Source organism: Pocillopora verrucosa, chromosome 6, assembly GCF_036669915.1.
Source record: "Pocillopora verrucosa isolate sample1 chromosome 6, ASM3666991v2, whole genome shotgun sequence".
NCBI classification, from domain to species: Eukaryota; Metazoa; Cnidaria; class Anthozoa; order Scleractinia; family Pocilloporidae; genus Pocillopora; species Pocillopora verrucosa.
The window spans coordinates 14,371,117-14,389,250 of record NC_089317.1 but is presented as its reverse complement, the minus strand read 5'-3'; the positions used below and the strand labels follow the sequence as shown (position 1 = coordinate 14,389,250).

Genomic DNA, 18,134 nt, shown 5'->3' with positions numbered 1-18,134 from the left:
CTCCACCGTTAGTTTCTTCTCGGTTACGAAGTTCAAAACATGTCATGATCATTGACCAGGAGGCACAACATATAATTACACACAAAGCGACACCGAAAATGCCAAGTACAATGATCGCAATCATTCCACCTCCGCTGAGTTTAGCCATGCCAAAGCCTGCCTCAGTGCCGGCGTTACCGGCAGATTGCCCATTTTCACTCCGTACTCTCTTCGTCTGAGTCAGAAAACAGATAAGAAGCAACAAAGCTTTGATGTGATATATCCTCATGTTTCAACTACGAGTTCCATGACGCCGTGATGTACTAGGAAAATAGGCCCTTGCAATTCCTTCTGATGCGGAGGCCACCGATCTAAACCTTACTATGGAATATTCGATTTGGCGATTTTTCTTATGTACAGTCAAAATCAAACTGCATAAGATCGTTCGTTGAGTTTAAATGTTTCATAAATAAAAAACTGTCGGCTTTACGGAAAACTTACTTTGAATGTCGTGTCCCTGATTCCTAAACGTATGGAAATAAGGACGACTTAAATTTTTTATTAAAAGAACTCCTCCTTTTGAATTAGAAAGCGGGCCAATATTTTAGGAGATGCTAATGTACCTGCATAAAACAAAATACATTAGTCTAACTTGAAGAAGTTCAGAGTTGCTTTCGAAATTTCTAGTAGGTTCAATGATAGGACAGACATATAGTTAATGTTCTTGTCACAATTAAACAGCAGTTCAGTTTAATGACCATGTTCGCGCATTGTCTCCTGTAAATGCCCTCGTAGACGTTAACAAACTCAAGCATTATACTAAATGGATCACTTTCATTATTTGTTACCGTCTCGTCATGCCTAGAGAAGGTCCGTTAAATCTCTCGGGAAAAATCCAAACAATAATGAACACAATGGTCCCGAGTTTCGCGAGAATGACAGGCTTGGTTTCAAGGCAGCAAGAAGTATAAAAACCAGCTTCAAGCCGATGGGAATTTTTTAAACCAATGAATATTCCATCACACCGCATTTACAAGACATATTTAACTTTTTTTGTCCATTTGTATAATTTCAACATTTTTAAACCCATAAAGTTGTTTTTCACCTCACACCTGCATACACTCGAAACATGACCTCCCTCTTCATACTTTTTGGTCTTTTCATCTAATAACTTCGGCATCAGCGGTATAGATAGGAAGGAGAAAGCTGCCTTGAAGTTCTAGCTGCTGGCAAATAGAGCACGACACTTTGATTAAAACCCAATGATCTCAAGGATTTCGAAATATTCCTTCCCAATACAGAAAAAGAAAGAGAAAATTCGCTGCGGCAAATTCACTCCCACTTTTAAAGTGATAAAGCCCATCTCTTAACCTATACCTATAAAATAGCTTGATACTTTGGTTGGTCAGAGGCTCGAATTTTTAAAGAACATTTTTTATTTGTTTTTTTTATTATCGTGAAAGAAGGGTTTGTTGTACCTTTGGGCATCGTTTCAGTAATTGAAAAAATCTGTAAGCGGACAAAAAAATCTTGCCAAAGAGAAGATTGATAAAGCAAGTAATTTTTTACTAAAATTGTTTTACTCTTTCTTTAGGGGGCGTGAATTTTTGGCTTGTTACCGTGAAGCACTGGGAAATTTTTTTTAGAACGGAGTTTTTTTTCTATCGTTTTTTTTAGACAGAAACTTCTCGATCAATATTCTCTTTCTAACCGAATGTACTTTTAGTGAGTTATTATTAGAGAAAGTTACGATAATATGATCTTAAAACTTCGCAACCATTGTTATCACTATGTTAATTAACAACATTCTTCTTTATAAAATAATTTATCAAATTACTCTAATTGAAGAATAAAATCTCTTACTCAGTTACACAACATAACAACTTCTCCTTGTCTTAACGCAATCAGGAGCATTTGCATAAATCATATGCCCGTAATTTATGTCTTTTTGAATAGTTGGAAGGGCAAGTGCAACAGACATTGATGAGAATGCGAGGCGACAGGAGACTTCTGTAAACGACTGAAATTGTCGGGGAAAGGTGGTGATAATCAATATTTACTTAAGAGAAAAAGAATAAGCTGGGACATTAGTACATTGTCTTATTGCTCGTTGAAATAGAATATGGTAACATGGTTCTGTTAATGTACACTCCTTGTTATCTCCACAGTCGGCATGTGTTGTCTTTGCTACCTGTAGAAACCCAACCAGATGGTATTGAGAATAAGAATCAAAACTGATCTATAACACTGTAACTAATCCATTTAAGCCGGAAATGACGGGATCACTTCCTCCTTAACGTGAATTTCTGTGAAAGTCGGCGAATGGAAATGGAAAAGGAAAAGGAAACTTAACCCGTGGCAATGTAGACTACTCTCTCTATGATCATTTGCAAATCGTTTTTCGCATTAATTGAAATTGATATATCAAACACATTGGTTTGATAACAAACAAGCTTGTCTAATCTTAGGACAACCTTATACTCCTCTCGGAAACCTATGAACCGATTACTTTTAAAATCTCAATCTTAATTGCACCTTTCTTGAATAAACTAAGAAGTATGAATGGCGTTTAGCTGCTACAAAATGGTATTGCCCTGTCACCCGACTAATCCAGTGGTGCAGTGTGTCAGTAACCGACTGCACCACTGTAAGAAAGGATCTAGTATTAGAATACACAATATAAATCATATATCAAATGAATTAAAAGGTGAAATTCATCTATTTCTTCATTCATTTATTTTGCTTACTTTTTACAGTGTTAAAAAGCTGTGTTCAACATCATCCGCATAGAAAATAGGCTACAGCTTTACACTGGCCTCACTAAACTAAAAAATATGTGTAAGAGGAGTAAACCCAATAAACACTATAAGATTACTATTACCTGTTACTATTATGTTTCCTTCATAATTAAAAGCACAGCTGAAGATCTCGTCATTATGCCCTTCAAGAACCTTATGAAGAAAATAAAGTAATTCAATGAAAATTTCGCCCACTAAAAAGTGAAATTGCTTGTGATAAACGTATTGCTGAAAACGAACATTTATGATGTTCATGGTGACGTGTGGAACAAGTAGTACCGCCATCACACGTGAGATATAAGGAAGACAATATCTAACATAATCACAATTTCTCACAGACAGACTGAGACAGCCATTAAAATGTTGCAATTCCCACCTCATCAGTAACTATCTACTTGTCACTAGTAACTATACATTTCTCAGGTTTCCATTTTGTACCTGTATACATTTCCCTGAAAATGGGTCCCAAAGCCTTCCTGTCTTATCACTACTTGCTGTTAAGCACCTTGTGCCTTGAGGACTAAAAGTTATCTAGACACAACAAAAATATAAAACCCAACGGCGTTAAAAGTCGTAATGCAGAGAATACAGAAACAAACGGCAGTGACAACATCGGCGGTAATACTAACGACAACAACAACAGAACAACAAAAAGAATAATAACACATATAATAACAATGATTATAGTAATAAAAATAATGAAACAATGTCATTCGAGTCAAGGATGTGCGGCTCACTCATTAACATTTGACGAAAAAATCAAGTAACACTCACATCTGTACGAAATCACAAGAGATCTCTTAGGTCTCATAGGAAAGCCTTTCCTCCTTAAATTTTAAAGGACCATAAAATTTATATCGGTGTAAATCTCGACCATCATCTGCTTATGAATGTTTCCCTGTGACTCATAGTAGCGTTATAAAAATAAAAAACTCGTAGTTATAAATATAAAAATTTCACCGTCACTTGATCAACGTTTTTGACCGTATCCAATCATTCTCTCTTTCAGTCGAAAACGTCCGAAAAAATTCTATACAACTTTTAGCCTTAATTTTTCGATCTTTTTTGATATTAGGGAGTTATGTCCCGTATTATTACATCGGATGTTGTTTTGAAGCGTAAATTATGCACAAATGCGTCCAAACAATACTTTGCTGGCTACAACGCAGATTGTTTGAGCGCTTTAATTTACACTTCAGAGTTAATTCTCTGTTTCACCATTCAGGTTCATTTAGTTTACACTGTTATCAATTTCTCCTAAAAAAATGTCGGTAAGTTGTGCTTAAATCAAGTACCACAAAATAATCACAAAAATATAATCACATCATGATCTCTTAACCTGCCTTACAATAAAACCAGTAAAGACTACTACACCTTCGAAATTTCTCCTTCGTGCCCCTCTAGTTTTGAGACACAATGATGAGTAAGGGCATTATACACTCTTCCAGTTCCTGAATAACGAGTAATTTGAAATACGAACAAATTAACCAACAACCGAGAACCTAGATTGTTAACATGGAAATGACACTAGATTTACTGTTGCAATGTAAAATAGATAGCGCTTTGTTTCTGGACGGCAAGCGGTGTAGTGTAAGCTGTGATAAAAAGTGTTTTAGTTATAACAATATGGACATTAACTTATCTCAATCTTACTAATATTGACACCAGTGCTATAATAACAATAATAATGTATATGAAAATATTACGTGCATCTGACCGGCCGAAAACGAGAGCATTCATTATGTAGAACGAGTAAAAAGTTGTAACACGAGTGCAAATTACAATATAGCGCGCGCTGTCAAATTTCGTCTGTTTTGACTCTCTGTGATCCTTTTTTCATGTAAATTATTAATAATTACATGATTACTCGTGCAATTTGGTGTTAATAAGCACTTGTAAATTTTTTCAAATACTGCAAAGACTGAACTTATTTATTCCCGCACCAATTACAACATTTCGGGCACAAATCCCGCGCGAGCTGCTCGGAGGAGTTGACGAGCAATCAGAGCGCTTTTTACACTATCCAACTGTTTTAGTTCATAATAATGTTGAATAATTCTCGAGACGAGGTCGCGTAGATAAATCAAGACTATTTGCCTATCCTGAGGCGAATAAATGTCTTAGTACGATGTTCTAGTGATCATCACAGCGAAAATGTAAACTCTGTTTCATTTCTTTACTTCAAACTTGTCATGCATCTAAGAACTCAGACACGGAGTCTAGCGCGTACATCACATGGTCAATATGTACACTGCGTATGATTGAAGTAAAATAAGCAATGAAAAGAGTCGTGTTCACGTTCACTTGTAAGACTTGTAATAAAGCTTTAAAAGTGAACAAAAAACCAATTGTGGTCAGTTTTATCCAGAAAGTTCAACGCTCCAGCTATGATGATCTCGCGCAGGGTCCTATACCTTACGATACCATGTAGACGTACCATCTGCAGAAGCTGTGGCTATGTACTGACCAGTCAAATCAAAGCACACATCTAACACCTCATCATCGTGGCCTCTGCATAACAAACGAAGAAAAAAATTCGCAACGTCAAAACTTTCCAGATTTCTTGACGGAACAGGTGTCGCAATCTGACGTATTTGTGTCCGCTTTATAGTGGAGACTCGCTAACTCGTACTTTCCGTTAACTCAATCAAAATCTGACTTCCTGTGGATTTGAACCTATTTTTTCATTCACTTACCCTTAGCTAACTCGAAATAATTTTACTTTCCCTGAGCTCAAATTTACCCTAATAACTCGAACTCTACATAAAAACGTCGGTTAATAAACGTCAAAGTCTCAGAACATAGCTTGTTAACACTTCCCAATCTTAAATCGCGATTTATACGAACGTGATAACATTTATGAAAACGTAATTGAATCCTACGGAAATACAATAATCATCTTGTTATTTCTGGTATAGCAGGATAGTGGGGGTAGTCATGTAAGGTATGATAAGTTGAGATTTTAAAATCTGTACTTATAGCGCGAGATCTCGACTTATGTCATACCATACATGACTCTTTTGGGCCACAGTAATTCGTGTGAAGACTATTCGAGATGATCTTGGAGGGAGGTTTTTGAGGAGACATATCACCATATCCCAATCAGACAAGTCAATCAGGTTCATGGGGGTTTCGCCCCTGCGCAAGCTAGTGCCTCTAAAACCTTTGTGAGTCCGCTCCCACAATTAGAAATTCGCCCTCCCAATGTTTCAACGCGTCACTTACGGCAAAAGATATTTCTTTTCTACCGAACTCATTATACAGTAATAACCCGCGTATAAGAACCTGAATTTTTCAATTTAGCCTAAATAGGTTCTTATATAAATGGTACTTAAAGGAAATTTAGCCTAAACAGGTTCTTAAATAGGTTCTTAAATTTGCATATGTATTTCATCGGAATAGATTGTATATATATTGCAAATACAGTATCATCTCATAATAAATCATTTATAATGTACCATGTAGAGCAATGCCTATAGGCAGTTCAGTGCAGATACAGTAAAACTATATGTTCTTAACCAAACATAACCGTTTAATCAGTTAGTCATTAGTTTCTGCCAAGACACTTTTACAGCAACCCCACTGATAAGAACCTAACTTAAAATTTTAGGCTAAATAGGTTCTTATGTAGAGGGGGCTTAAAATGAGAATTTTAGCCTAACAGGTTCTTAAAACCCAGGTTCTTATAAGCGGGTTATTACTGTATTTCAATCGATATGCAACTTCTTTGCGACACCAAAACAGGTCATAACGAAGTTAGATCAACATGCACATTCTTAAGCGTGACGCAGTAAGGCTAAGCCCCTTTATCACTCCGTTCTTTATTTCACTGGTTTGACCGTAATTTACGCCCATCTTCGCAGTAAATTTCTAAAATTACTTTTGAGAAAAAACTTCCACAAGACAGACAAAATTATTCTAAAGTAGTGACCAACGTAGATATTTCGTAGTTCAGTATTACTCGTACTCGATCAAATTATATCGTAATGTCAACATAAAGGAATATGTTCTGCCGTAAGGAAACGGAAAACGAATTTAAAGATTTGGGGCGAACTAGTTAAGGTGGGGAACAAACTTGCTTTAATCCAGTGGGAAAACTCGCGAAGTTCCAATGGGTTCCTCTATCAAGTTGATACTTTACAAATATCACAATAACTTGATAAATATGCTTTTACGATCTTACCTTAAGGTTCCTATACATTGCCCTGTCCTTGAGTCCCAAAGTTTGCATGTCTTGTCCTATTATAAAACAGAGACCACTGTAACACGTTAAGGGGAATATGAAAAAATCCAAACTAAAAAAACAAAAATTTCAAAAGCATATAGATAATGACAACAAGGGGGGAGAAGAGGGTGTTAGAGCTGGTTAAAATACAAATTACCATTGATCCAGTTACTATCAAAGAGTTATCAAAGTTGAACTGAGCATTGGAAATTTCTCCTCGATGGCCAATCAGTGTATGTAACCGCCTGAAAGAGAAATAATAGTATCTTGCAGATGATAGACTCAGCCAGAAATCTCGGTTTAACAACTTCTCTGTCAGCCCGTCACGGACCCTTTGAAAATCTAACCCTGGCAATGAAAGTATATATGATTATTAATGAGTTACTCTATGCAAATTTACATCCTTTGAAATTTTGAGAGATGTCATAGAATTTCACCAAAGATAAGGAATGATGTTTACTATTTTAAATAGATGCAATAGTTTCTGAAATATTCAACAAAAATTTGAAATATATGCATTTTCCAATCCTAACTTGATTGAATTTCTACTGATTCAGTTAAATACAAAATACTGATTCAGTCAAATACACACACTGAAAAAAACTGAAGAGATGCAAATCTCATCTGAATAACACTTTAATATAAATACCTGTATTCATTTATGGTGACATTAACCATAATAATAATTAATCTGTTTGCCAGGGAACTGGGCAAAAATGATCTGATGGGTTATTTCAGGTAGTAAACTCAACATGATAGTAGCACAGAGCAGGATATTACAAGCCATGGATATGATTAAAATTAAGAGGTAAGCTAAGAAGACAGTTGCTCAGGAAGCAAACATCAAAACTTAAGGTTCAAGTCACTCAAATGACTCTGGTTGCCTCATAAATTGATGTAGTGCTATCTAAAAACTGTAGGTAAATTGGTAGTCCTTCACAAAAAGTAACTCAAGAGAGTAAAAATCAACTAAACTGCCACAAATTAAAAACACATTTTCATTTAGTCAGAGAGATTTCATTGCAATTTATGGTTTTTTATGATCTATCAGTGGTACATATGTAATAAAAAGACATGCCTACAGAACAAACCTTCCAGTTGCTGTATCCCAAACACTCACAGTGTGATCAAATGAGCCTGTGAGCAGTTGATCTCCTGTTGTGTTAAATGAACAGGAAATAATTTCTGCTGAATGACCCTGGGGATAAACAAATAAATTCATTATAAAGGTACTACTAAAAAAAGGAGCTTTGTTAACTTTTAATCCTACATTACATTCAAAGCCAAGAATACCTGGTAGTGTAAGTGAGCAAAACAACAGTTTAGTGCCAAAAACCATGCACATCCTATAAACTGATATATCATACTATGTGCCCTACACTTGACTATTTGAGATAATTATTGCTTTTCATATGGAAATATAAAGTGTACTCACAGACAATGTGGATATCTCTGCTCCTTTTTGTACATCCCACAACTTGGCTGTTGTATCCATACTTCCAGTGGCCACAACTGTACTTTGTGGATTAAATGCCACACACACCTAACAAAATAACACCATGCAAGACTTGTACTTTTCTTTGAAATCATGTTATCAAATATTTTCTGGACTTCAATCATTCTCAATTTGAGAAATGACAAATTTGTTTGACTTCAATCATTCTCAACTTGAGAAATGACAAAAGGCTTTCTAGGAGGGAAGAAAAAAAACATCACAAGGTACTTAAAAACTGATCTTGATGTCCCAGAAATCCCTACTTTGAGAGGAAGAGAGAATTGTGAAGGAGTGTGGTACTTAGCAGTTCTGGTACATTTAAATACCTGTGCCTAAATAGGAGGCATGCTTCTCTTATAAACTTTAAACCATCTACCTTTTACCTACACAGTATGTACTAACCATAAAAAAATTGTTTTTTAGTGCATCAAAACTTTTTTTTTTACTATGGATTCCACCATTTTGAATTAAGAACAACTCCTATATTAACCTAGACACACATGCAAACAACCACAAAGTGTCATTCACCAACAACTTCTGCTGTGCTGATGTGTAGTGATGCCAAAAGACAAAATAGATCAAAGTAAATCAATAGTACCTTTTGTGTATCTGCAAATTTTTCAAACAGATCACCAAGATATAGAAAGGGAGGATACAGACTTTGTTACCTCACAGTTTAGCTGGCAAGTTGCTCTGCAATACTCAAAATGGTGGCATTCTTCAATGCATTATTTGGAAATTGAAAAAAAATGTTAGAAAGGTAAGATTACTCTTTCCAATATCAAACCACAAGCAGTTTCATAATTTCATGGACATTGTTTTAAGGAATGGATAAAGATTACAGAGTATCTGAAGCATACTCTTTAAATAGAACCTCAACATAATTTACACTTTCACCACATCATAATTTACAATTTCTGCAGTATGTCCCTTGTAGGTATGGAAGCACTTCCCAGATTCTGCACTCCATAGCTATCAAAACAAGCAATGATATGATCAGTCCTAGCATAACTACAACATTACTGCAGTTAATATACTCAAAGATTATGATTTTTAAATATGAGAAAAACAGGCAAATGTAATATCATTAAAAAGTCAAAATAATGAACTGTCAGAATAAGTTAGATAATGCAACTATTTTGTATAAAGAAAGAGTTGCAGGTGTTGATACAACTGGCGCACATGTTTTACTTCTTTTCTAGTCTATAATCTTCTTTTTACACAGTCACCATTTTCTCTACTCCGACTCATCCCTAGCTGTGAAACAATTTACCTTACATGTCTTGTCAAATGATCCAGTTGCTATTTTGTCCCTGTAAGGGAAGAAAAAAGAGCAATGCTGATTAAATTATGGTAAAATTATTAGTTAAAACCTTCTGAATAAATACCCCAGTTACCTGGCACCAATTTAGTAATTGATGATGCATATACAGAGAGGGAGAGCTAGACAGGTTGTGTGTGTGGGTGTGTGTGTATTTCTGGGAAATCCTTGACAAGCAACTTTCATTCCTTTTTTAGAGACCAATTGATTCTCATTTCACAAGAGTCAGCAAACAAAACAATATCCTGGCATAACTGACTACCTACCCATAGGGATTGTTGAATGCAATTGCATAGACAACATTTTTGTGTCCCTCCAGTACATGCAGCTCTTCTCCTGAGGCTGTATCCCACACTTTACAAGTTCTATCATAGCTTCCTGTTATGAAACTAAAGGAAAGGCAAATTCACAATGTATGTCAACAAAATACTTTATCTGATTACTCCTCAAAAGCATTGCTTATGCATTTAACTAAAACAAGCCCTCAATGATCATTTTTGTGTAATAACAGGTCATGGTTACAGGGTGGCAATGCTTATGAAGAGGTTGATTAAAAATAAGTTACATTTTAAATTGGAATCTTGCAAATCACCTTTAAATCATTTTCAATTTTACACATTTCAAGTACAAAAGAATGGAAGTGTAGATAATATTCCTTTTCCAAAACTGAAATTCTTTTAATTTCTTATTGTGCTGTTCACCCCAAATAAAGAAGTAGTAAGTTGCAGTGGTGCCTCTTTTAGAAGTTAACATTTGAAGGAACGTTATCAAATTGAAGTCTAGTGATGTACTTTATATCTAAAACCAAAATACTATTAAAAAATTACCTTGTTCCAGACTTGTTGAAAGCCACATTGGTCAGTGGAAGGATGTGAGCTCTTAAAACCTTCACAGAAATAAATGGAAGGCATGAAAAGGGAAACTATTTAGGGTAAAAAAGGAGTAACTTGTACTTTAAGTTAGTTGAGACTTTGACTACACCTCATCGCCTAAATTGTCGTTTAAAATACATATATAAATTAGTTTTAATTTCCAGAGTACTCCTGCAAAACAAAATTTTAAATTTGATTTAATCCTCAATTTTTCAGATATTTTTGAAGATATTCTTTAAATCTGTCACATCTATTGGAGAACCATGAATTCTGCAACCCCCTGAACATCTCTTTATACACCTGTGTTTTACAACCAGAACAGTAAGTGTCTTTATCAGAAGAAGAATTCAAGTCTAAGGTTTAGAAAGTTAGTTAAGTTTTCCTTTTTCTTAGCCTGGCTTGGATTATACCAAAATGATGTAATGTTTGGCAAGATTTTCAGCTGCTCAAAAGTTCTTTGAGGAGTTATATGTAACCTAACACATTTTTTTTTCCACAGGAATACTGATACTCCACAAAATGAATTTCTTCAATGCCAACTAGAAAGAAATTCAACAGCTAAGTGTGATTTATAGATAGAGTTATAGATCAGAGGAATGTTCTTTTGTACCTACATACTTATCAGTAGTTTGGAAACATACCAGTTTCAGGAGGCACTGTTTCAGAACAATGCAAAATGTTGAATACTAGAAAAATCCTTTACCCCTACAATACTCTAAGATATACAGTGGGCAGTATATTACAGTATTTAGAACCATTACGTTTTAAGCTAAGTACATAACCCAAATGTTCTACATCTGGGTTTGTTCCCCTCTCCAATATGCTCCCTATCTAAAAGCCCTGACGAGTGATAAACCCGCTAGGAACAATTCCTCAAAAGGATGAAATCAATAACAGTATATCTGAATACCAGTACCTTGAAAAGATAGAAATGGTGATCCACACTTTCTTCTTGTTTTTCTTTCAGCCCTGTTGAATTATTACTAAAGGAAAACAACCAAAAGAAGCAGGAAAAATTGAGATTTTTAAATGTAGATTAAATGAATCACAACAACAGTGGAACCTCTGACTTTAAAATACTACACTAAAAAATGACATCTATTATATCATGTAAGTTGATACTGGCAAGAAAGCTAAACCACACAAATAATTATAAATAGCAGGTTTATGCAGAAGGCAAATGGTTATTATCTGTATCTTATTAATATCATAGAGTGGTCCATTCACATTTACTTAGTAACAAAAAACATTGGCCCAAAGAAGTGAAAAATAATTGATCCTTACTTTAAAGGCTTTACTAAATTATTTGAATGGTGTTTTCTTTTATTTACTCCTTTTTGTTTTCCTCCTGTTAAGAGGTATTTAAATTATGCAAGTGATGATATGATGAAACATTTATCTTCAGACATTGGTGCACTGTTCTTAAGAAGAGATGTGAACTCAAGAGACCACTCAAGGTTTATGTCAGTTCTGCTGCTAGGAAGTTAGTGTAAACATTAATCATTTATCATGTTTTTAGATTCCAGATATCAACCAAACTGTTCCAAAAATGTATTTTTCAAATAGAAAAAAAACTTTAACTGCAAATTCTACCAATTTGAAGAAAAACTCAGTAACCTAGTTGTAAACTCGTAAAATGGAAAGAAAAACAAGGAGTGGTTTAAAAACAGCCACTGCTCTATTTATCCCTAAAAAAATTCACTCCTCAAGGCAGGTTGCCAGGATACTAAAAAAAAGAGGCAAGACATTGATGCACCCCAAGTAAACCACCAAGGTACCAAACAAGACTTAATATTCAACATTATTGAAAATAGTTCTCAAACGTATAGGTTACTCTTTGAAATCTAAAGCAAGTTTGTTGTAACAATCAAAATGTGCTTTTTGGAGATAAGGATGAAAAAATTATTATGGTACCTGGAGGACATGTTTTTTTAAAGACAGTATGTCACAGTTTGAACCATTTCTATCCATGTCTACATTTTTTTTCCTTCAAGACCAGCTCTTATGAAAATTGACATTTACAACTTTTATCTATAGATACTACTTGTGTATTATACAGGTTCCAAATGGATATATTTGGTTAAATGTTAACAGTACAGACTAATGGAGCCACAAGTACTGCCTTAATAAAATTTTGGACACCTGTTACAGTCACTATACACAGTCATTTGAATATTCATTTTCTATTTAATATCCCAAATACATCCAATGTTTACAAAAAAGGATACTGAGAATCAGTTTTCTCACTTGCTCCATCTTTGAGGGTGTAATAAGGGGTTCCTTTGCAATAATGTCATCAAGTAGCAAATCAACATCAGATCTAAAACAAAAACCCCCTAGGGTGTTATTCCATTACACATGTATTTTGATTGTGTATTGTTTGTTGTAAGATGAGCGTCATCATTAAAACCCTCCTTAAAAATTTGTGTGCTCAAACAATAGTGCAATAATTCCAAAAAGGAAACTGTGTATCAATAGTTTGATGAAATGATTTTGGAAAACAATACTGTAAGTAATGATTAGAACTGTACAAATATCATGTGAGCACAAATATGCATGTTGCATTTACATAACTACTTGCAATAATTACCTGTAACAATTAAAGTAGTACTTTAAATGATGACAAAAAAGTTGTTGAGTAGGCTAGAAATAATCCGCTTCAAAAAGTAAAAGGACCAGCTAAAAATTCATTTCAACTTTGTTCATTAATTGACACAATACAATTCAAACTAATTACATATTGTAATACTTGTAATTTTAATTCTTCATCTGCAAGAAAAGGAAATAGTAATAAATTACAAATCTAAATGATGATTACATGTGTTACTTCTCAAAAAAATATGTACTCACGTGGGTTTTAAATCCAACAGATCTATAGATTTTGACTTCATCATGCCAGATTGTTCATACTCCAGAATTAAGCCTAAAAACCAAAGGTTTAAACACAAAAATGAGAATTCAAAACCAGCCTGAAATGCAAAGTAACTTCTCACTGCCCTCTCAACTCACATGCACTTAGTAACTCACTTAATTTGATTTCAATCAAGTCTTTATAGATTCAAAGTAAAGGAAAGGTGTTTAGAAGTCTAGGGTACAATTCAGAGATGCATGCCCTACACCCCTCTACCATCACCAAGGAATCAGGCAAGCATATCTGACATTCAAGTAGAGCAAATCATGTATTCTGTAACAGCAGATCTAATATTCAAGAAAACTCAGATTCAGACACTATTTAATTAGTATTTCAGAATACAACGAACAAGCTGTAAGTGAATTTGACCTGATCATGTGATATCCACAGCTTTATAAGAGCACTTGAAATTTCTCTGTCACTTACTTATTACAAAAACTTCACCTCTCATGTCAAACAAATATTATATTTTGTGGCATTAAGTGGGCACATTTTCTTTTATGTGGAATACCCTATTAAGGTATCACAGAAGGAAAATTAGCATTTTCATTAAAACTGAGATAGCATGAGTACTATGTGTGCAATCTCCAAATTTCACAAATATCAGCTGGGAATAGACTCTTCAGAGATCACAGCTCAAGCCAAAACACTTTACTACAAAAATCTACTTGAAATTTTTTTAGGGCCTCAGTGATGTTGACATTAGTGTGTTTCCACTTCATGCCTTTGAAGGCTGTGATATAATCTCACTGGAAGATGCCATTTGATACTGAAGCATGCTAGAAAGCAAAGAGCAGACTCAACTGGTAAGGAGTTATACGTAGGTTGAGAAGGTGTGAATGACTAGCTGTTTATGTCAACATGGAAGGTGCTTAAACCAGCATAAAAGAGAATGAAAGAGGTCATGCAAAGGATGGAGAGCCATACTGGAAACAGAACATAGCTTTTCAACAATTGATGCTTGATGTGCGATGCTAGGCAAAAAGATGGACTGTCTGCAAAATTTTTGGCAAACCAGCACCCATAGCAACTTCGATAGAAGAGCGTAACTCTTTGCTAGCATTCCAAAGCCACTAAAGAGCTGTTTGATTGAAAGCTCTTTGACTTAGTTTTATATGCAATTCTAAAAATTACACAAGTGTATCATAATTATCCTCACCTGGTGGATAATAACGCAACAAGAATTTTTTCAGACGCATATTTCCGCTACAACTTTAGTGAAGGGGCTTCAACAAACATTCCCACACATTGATGAAAGACTGGGTAGGAGTGCTGATATTTGGTCAGCGGTCAATAGTTATTTTCTTATAGGTATGTCGTGTATGGGGAATTATTATGGACATTACTGTATGAATGAAGAGTGTAATGTGTAATATTTATTGAGTAGATAATAATTCCCCATACATGACGCACCTAGGCTATTCGTATATACTGCATTACACCTTTTAAGGAATGTACTTCATCCTCTTGCATTATAGGACACGACAAAGGACATATTATAACAGTAAATCAGACAGTAAAATTACCACAAGGAGGCCCCAAGAGGAAGTAACATTTTTGTACGACTAGTTACGAGTGTTGGATCATCTTATAGGCCAAGAATGGGATTCATTGCTAGTTACCAACGTTTGCCACGGAGATCAAGACTAATTTTAGGGTTAGTCGGAATTGCTGTCGGTCTTGCTGGTCCATACCTTGTGCCTTCGTTCCCGGCAGCGGAGAAACCCGAAGAACAAATTTCGATGAGCGACGAGATGCAAAAAGCACGTCCATGATGATAGAAGACTTTATTCATGAAAATTTTTCAGACTCTTCTCCCTTGGACATGGATCAAATGAACGTTAACTGCTCAGGAACCGGCAAACGAACAAAATCTATAAGGGTTATGAATAAAGCCCTGGAAACTGCATATCTAAATTGAATCTCGGTCTGAATATCTTAGTAAAGTTAAATGAAATGTCAATCAACGCATTTGGGATATTTGTTAGCCCTTATGGGCCGTTTGAAGGGTCTTTTTACAAAATTGCTTTCGGCCAGAGGCCAATAAGAGAAGAAAGGAAGTCTTCTTTTCTTCTCTTAATGAAGGCGAAAAAATACCACAAATGAGTTAACATTTTATGTAACGTTAGTGGGATATTCAGACCAAGCTGTAATTTAGATATGCAATTTCCAGAGCTTGTTCATAACCCTCATAGATTTTGTTTGTCTCATGTCAACAATTATTAACCACAAACACGTAGTGTGGTCTGGTTGTATCTACTGTAACATGAATTGGATACCATTGTTCATAAACTTACAGCACCAGCACCTCCACGTGTTTCTTCTTCTTCGACTGTATCTTGAATGGAATTGGAATTTTGAGTATTTGTTTTGCTTGAGGGAAGAAACCAAAAGCCAAAAACAAAGTCAAACTACATGAGATGGCTTGGTGCAGGAATAAACCTGAGGGACAGATGGGAGGGAAATACCATTGGTACTCCAACCCCCCACTCCTATTTAACAGTTAGAGTGTTGGCTTGAGCTCTTAAGCTCTTTTTAGCATGATATTTGATAAGAGTGATACAGATTTTTCAATTTCAATCTTTTACTATAGAGTATGATTATCATCTTCTAATCCTCCTATTGAAAAGTTTAAGGGTCAGCTTGAGCTGTTTTTAGCATTATAGTTGATCAGAACAATAAAACAAGAGGGACAGTTTAATTAAGAGTATTTAGGTTGTGTAACTTGGAAATTAAATTACGATCCCAAATGTACACATCTTATCCCCTATCCTGTCTTTGAAACAGAGCATATCCTGGTTTTGCCCTCCTATTTTCATTCCTCTTTCAAAATTTCTCATATTCCACATCTTGTCGCAATTTTAAGCCTCATCTTGCATCCCTGTAGACAGCAGGCCACTATAGGCCTGTCCTCTTCATCTTCCCTGTACTGGCTAGCAGAGAATGTTAAAGAACCCATGCACTTCTCACAAAGGGTAGGGACACAGATCCCAGTGCTGTGGTCTGGCCTTGTTTCTAAAATGTCCTTTCAAAAAATGGAAAAATTGCTAAATGCAGTGTGACCTAAGTCTTTTGCAAAGTATTGTAAAGCACTTCAAAGCATATTCATGCATCATTACTCAAATGGGAATGTGATTTTACCACTGGGAAGTGGCCTAGGTATCCCCCTTCTTCAGGATCCTCTAAGGAAAGAGCTTAAGTAGAATTTAATGATTAATGTTTCATGGCAATGTACATTATGTAAGAAATGATCCTTTTGGTAAACCTTGAATATTAATGGTTTATGGTGGTTTCAACCCACAGCAAGTACCCTACCACCTTTGCAAGTTCGCTCCCTAGTGTAAAACAAGTTCCACATCACCTTTACCAGTTCACCCCCAAATCTCTCAACTTGTTTCCTTTACCACAGAATCTATTCATTTCCTGTCAAAACCATGATATATTCCCACTAATGAGCAATTTCACTGCAAAACCATAACAAAATTTGATCAACATGAAATTGCCTAGCCATGTTAGCTAAAGCACAAGTAATGCAAGGTCGCTACATTATTACAGTCTTAATCTGAAGGGTTTGACACAACTTTGTCCTTTTGGTATAAGCAATTTCTAAGAACTAGTTACCTCGTTTGATTTAGAGAAAAAAAACACGATTTCGAAGGAAAAGGAATATGTTCTGTCATACTCAACGAGTTGAATGATTTGGGGGCGAACTGATGAAGACTGGAGCGAACTCCTTTTACACTAGGGGGCAAACTTGCCTTAGAGCAAGATTACTAGTAACCAAATTAACGAGATACATTCTTTGGCGAAAATGCACTCTCTCCTTGACCAATTATATCTTTAGGCAATCCAGTAACAGTGAAAAACTTTCCATCGAAAATCTTACAATATCGAAAATTCAAAAGATAGCTTTCCTTGCGATTGTCTTTACAACCATAAACCTCTAACGTATGAAAAAAATTATTTAAGTCTATTCCTGAGTCACTAATTGGAACAAAGCTCTCAAGATGGAAGGTTCTGTTGCGACGATTTCCCCAAAACGTCAGACTTGAAATTGTTACTTGTTGAGTGGCTTCGTGGAAAGAAAGTTCACCAATAATTCGACGAAAAAAATAGCTCAAAGCAACAAAACCAGCTGTTGTACCAGTAGCTCCGGTAACAGCACAAATGAAGGAGTTAAGTGATATGTCTCCACATAAGTACCAGTAGGTTATTGGGCAAGTGAAACTTGTCATTAAAGCCACGTGTAAGATTTTCACTCTAGATATGAAACGAATGTGTTTCATCCATTTAAAACGATAGAGTACTTGATTGTCATTTGGAGTGATGTTCTGTGGAGACACATAATGTTTTCCCTCTGGCTGGCAAAAGCGATTGACGGCCGATGACGTTGAAATAAATATCTTTCTCAAAAAGAGAACGTTAGTGCTGTAATTTAGAGGAATCCTTCTCCAGAGGAAGTAACCTTTGCAAAACCGAAGGGTTGAAGAAGAAAATGAAGACATGATTCCTAGCGACATAGCAGTGATACTT

The 18,134-nt window shown here is 35.4% G+C and overlaps 2 protein-coding genes across 2 annotated transcripts; both read right to left on the bottom strand.

Annotated features, from left to right (window-relative positions):
• Window positions 1-712: 712 nt before the first annotated feature.
• Window positions 713-14,859, bottom strand: LOC131777752 (dynein assembly factor with WD repeat domains 1-like). The gene is made up of 17 exons (XM_059094083.2): window positions 14,761-14,859; window positions 13,541-13,613; window positions 12,919-13,010; window positions 11,607-11,659; window positions 10,646-10,704; window positions 10,085-10,207; window positions 9,771-9,810; window positions 9,410-9,469; window positions 8,438-8,545; window positions 8,094-8,200; window positions 7,160-7,247; window positions 6,961-7,016; window positions 5,215-5,288; window positions 4,152-4,228; window positions 3,216-3,308; window positions 2,861-2,930; window positions 713-2,170 (listed from the first exon to the last, which is right to left on the bottom strand). The coding sequence occupies exons 1-17, from the start codon at window positions 14,798-14,800 to the stop codon at window positions 2,136-2,138; spliced, it is 1,248 nt and encodes a 415-aa protein (XP_058950066.2). The 5' UTR covers window positions 14,801-14,859; the 3' UTR covers window positions 713-2,135.
• Window positions 14,860-16,134: 1,275 nt separating this feature from the next.
• On the bottom strand, window positions 16,135-18,130 carry LOC131777763 (transmembrane protein 186-like). Its single transcript, XM_059094101.2, has one exon. It carries the CDS (start codon window positions 18,119-18,121, stop codon window positions 17,387-17,389), a length of 735 nt encoding a protein of 244 aa, XP_058950084.2. The 5' UTR covers window positions 18,122-18,130; the 3' UTR covers window positions 16,135-17,386.
• Between the last annotated feature and the right edge of the window lie 4 nt (window positions 18,131-18,134).